Here is a 3,218-nt window from a genome sequence, read left to right on the forward strand (position 1 = left end):
GATGGGCGAAGCACTCCGAAAACACCCCCGGAGAAACTCAGGGAGGAGGGCCATCTATCTCCTTCCATCGACCGCCCTGCCGCTGCGGCTGGGGGCCTGAGTATCTGCGCTTCTTATCTGCGTCGGCTGCGGAACTCCAAGGGCAAGCCCGGTCTCGCTAAAGAATCCAGGAGGGACAGGAGCTGGAAACGAGAGCGCGACAGAAACTGGGCCGGGTCGCAGACTCACATCGGGACGTCTCTCCCTTCCGTCCCCGGGACTGCGAACTGAAACTCTTCCACAGGAAGTTCTGCCCTCCCCCTCCTGTGCAGAAACCCCAGCCTGGCCCGATTCCTTTTTACGCACGCCAACAATGATAGCCATAGTCACCAAAACTTTAATAGAACGTAAGACATTCGTGCAACCCTGACCGTGACTGCCCCGTTGAACGCAATGGTTTCTGTGTTTATCCCCTGCCCTGCCCTCTCCCGTCCCAGTGCCCACGGAATTTTCCCTTCGGTGTCCGTGGTGTTTCTCACGTTACAGGAGACGGTATTTTTCTACCAGGATGCGGGTCCCCACCCATAAAGCTCTCCGCTTAAGTAAGAAGTTCCCTTTCTGTGGACTCTCACCCAGACACACGCAGCAGCAGGCTGTGAGCCCCACATCGTGTTTTATTGAGGCGGCGGGTTCTTGCGAGTACAGGAGCACAAGCAAAGGAGCCAACTGGGGACATCTTCCCCTCTCAGCGGCAGCTGGGCTGCGCTTCCCTCTTAATGATACAGGCAAACAGAGGTGGGGAGCGCTTCTTCGCCCTGAAGCCTTTTTAACCGCTCAAGCTTCAAGCGAGTGTAAACAGGAGAGGGTGGATTAATCGCAGGCTGTGACACAAAAGCCATTTTCTTTCCCTCAGTAACTTGGCTCCGCACCCCTCTCGGGGCCGATCCCCCTCTCTTACCACCACTGGAGACCCAGACACGACCCAGAGTCCATGGGTCCTCCCCTCTAGTCCAGTCCTGCTCAGGCTCGGGCCAAAGAGGAACTGACCCCGCTGACCGCAGGGGATCTGCTGGCTTATCGGACGGTGTCTGGGGTCCGTCCGGAAGCCGGGACTCCTCTCCAGTCACTCAGCTCTCCTTGTCTCAGCCGGAGCCCTGACCAGGCTGGGCACGGCCCCAGGAGGTGAGAGCCATCCAAGTGTCAGGCAGCTGAGGGGAAGGCGCCGGTGAATCACAGGTGCCCACGGGCGTCTGTGCGGCTCCAACTTCTCTTGGCAGAAGCCCGGCCAGGGTTGCCGCCCTCAGTTCTGCGAGTGTCCGAGAGGGAGCAGGAGGTGCCCACGTCTGGGCACTTGATTCCTGGCTTCCCCGAGATTCCAGGGGTGGCTCTCTGCAACCAAGCGGCCCACCCCGCACCCCGCTTCTCTAAGCCAGCTTCTCGGAGTCTGGAAGCTCCAGGAAACCCCTGGCCAAGTCCAATGATGTCACTGTGTGCACCAGCCCAGCTGCTTCCCCAGCGAGCTCGGTTCTGGGTGGAAGTCTCCCTCCTTGGGTGGCTGACTTAAGTAGAGCCCGGAGCCGGATCCGGCGGGCTCCACGACTCCTTGCAGTCGGCCATCAGCGCGCTGGGGATGGCCCTGGCCGCGCTCACGTCCCCCGTGAGCTCCACACTGGTGCTGCGGTTGTTCTCCGGCTCCTCCGGTGCCTTCTTCCGGAGGCAGCGGTTGATCCAGGCGGAGAAGAAGTTGGGAAAAGACGGGCTGGAAAAGTAGTACACCAAGGGGTCCAGCATGCTGTTCATGTAGGTGAAGCTGAGCGTGATGAAGAAGGCCAGGTCCACGGAGCGGTAGATGTCGCAGTTCTTCGTGCCGTGGGTGCGCAGCAGCCAGAAGATGCGCATGCGCACAGCCACGCTGGGCAGGAAGCAGATGACGAAGACCACGGCCACCACCAGGACGAAGGTGATGGCCCTCTTGATCTTGGCGTGCCGGTCCATCTGTCGCTGCCGCAGGCTCCAGATGATGCGGACCGAGCAGAACACGATGATGCCCAGGGGCAGGAAGAACTCCAGGAGGAACATGGCGTCGTGCCACCGGAAGGTGTAGCAGATGCTGAAGCTGCTGCACAGGTAGGCGTCGCGGTTCTGGATCAGCATCTTCTTGTACAGCAGGTGCACCGTCAGGCCGATGGTCAGGGCCCACAGGAAGCAGGAGATGACGGCCGCCGTCCGGTTGGACATCTTGTTCAGCGCGTGGTGGGGGTGGACCACCCGGAAGTACCGGTCCACGGCCACCACGGTGAGGAAGATGATGCTGCCCTGGCGGTTCATGGCCAGCATGAAGAGCATCAGCCGGCAGGGGATGTCCCCAAACTTCCAGTCCCACTTCCTCACGTAGTTGTCCAGCAGGAACGGCAGGCAGATGATCAGGAGAAAGTCCGCCACGGCCAGGTTGAACAGGAAGATCCGGCTGGATTTCCAGGACTTGAGGTGGAAGCAGAAGATCCACAGGGCAAGGCCATTGCCCAGGAGCCCGAGCACGAACTCCAGCCCCAGCACCGTCGGCAGGACGTGGGCGATGAAGTCATCCCGGAACACGCAGCAGCTCTTGTTGCGGATTTGCAGAAAGTGACCCTGCTGCTGGTGCGGGCGCATGGGCGGACCGGGGCAGGCAGGCTGCGGAGGGCCTCGCCTCGCCAGCGCTCAAGGAAAGAGTTGTGCGTCTGTGCGTCTGTGTGGCGGGCGTGTGGCCCGGCGCCTGCCTTTTTATGTCACGTCGGGGTGTTGTAATAGATGACTGAATGGTTACCAGGAAACTACGAAATCGCTTTAAAAAAAAAAAAAAAAAAAAAGGCCAGCAAGGCTCTTATGCAACCTGCTGTTTGCATAAATAAGTAATAAAAATCCCCAGGGCAGACAGGAACTCGCAGGACTTTCTAAATGTAAAGGGTAGGTTGTCATTTGGGAACCGTGGAAAGGCGGAAGGCGCCCCTTCGGAAGCCTGCCTCCTGAGCGCTTCCTGTCGGACGGTAACTTCACTATCCGTGGCTGGTTCACGGCGTGAGCACCAGCAGCAATAATAACGCCCTGGGCTGCCAGCCTGGGTTTACGGAAACACTCAGGATGAGCGTGAAGTCTTAGCATGCAGATGATTAAGGGAACAGCAGCATATGACTTCTTTTGAAAGGGCCCAGAAGACAGAAATTGGGCTATTTTACAAGAAGAGAAAAGTGTGGCGTGTT

At 58.9% G+C, this 3,218-nt stretch overlaps 1 protein-coding gene across 1 annotated transcript; it reads right to left on the reverse strand.

Annotated features, from left to right (window-relative positions):
• Positions 1-364: 364 nt before the first annotated feature.
• HCAR2 (hydroxycarboxylic acid receptor 2) lies at positions 365-2,972 on the reverse strand. The gene has a single exon (XM_045843457.1). It carries the CDS (start codon positions 2,629-2,631, stop codon positions 1,540-1,542), a length of 1,092 nt encoding a protein of 363 aa, XP_045699413.1. The 5' UTR covers positions 2,632-2,972; the 3' UTR covers positions 365-1,539.
• Positions 2,973-3,218: the final 246 nt, after the last annotated feature.

This window comes from Phyllostomus hastatus, unplaced genomic scaffold (assembly GCF_019186645.2).
Source record: "Phyllostomus hastatus isolate PE091 unplaced genomic scaffold, TTU_PhHast_1.1 phas_contig_1162, whole genome shotgun sequence".
Taxonomy (NCBI): Eukaryota; Metazoa; Chordata; class Mammalia; order Chiroptera; family Phyllostomidae; genus Phyllostomus; species Phyllostomus hastatus.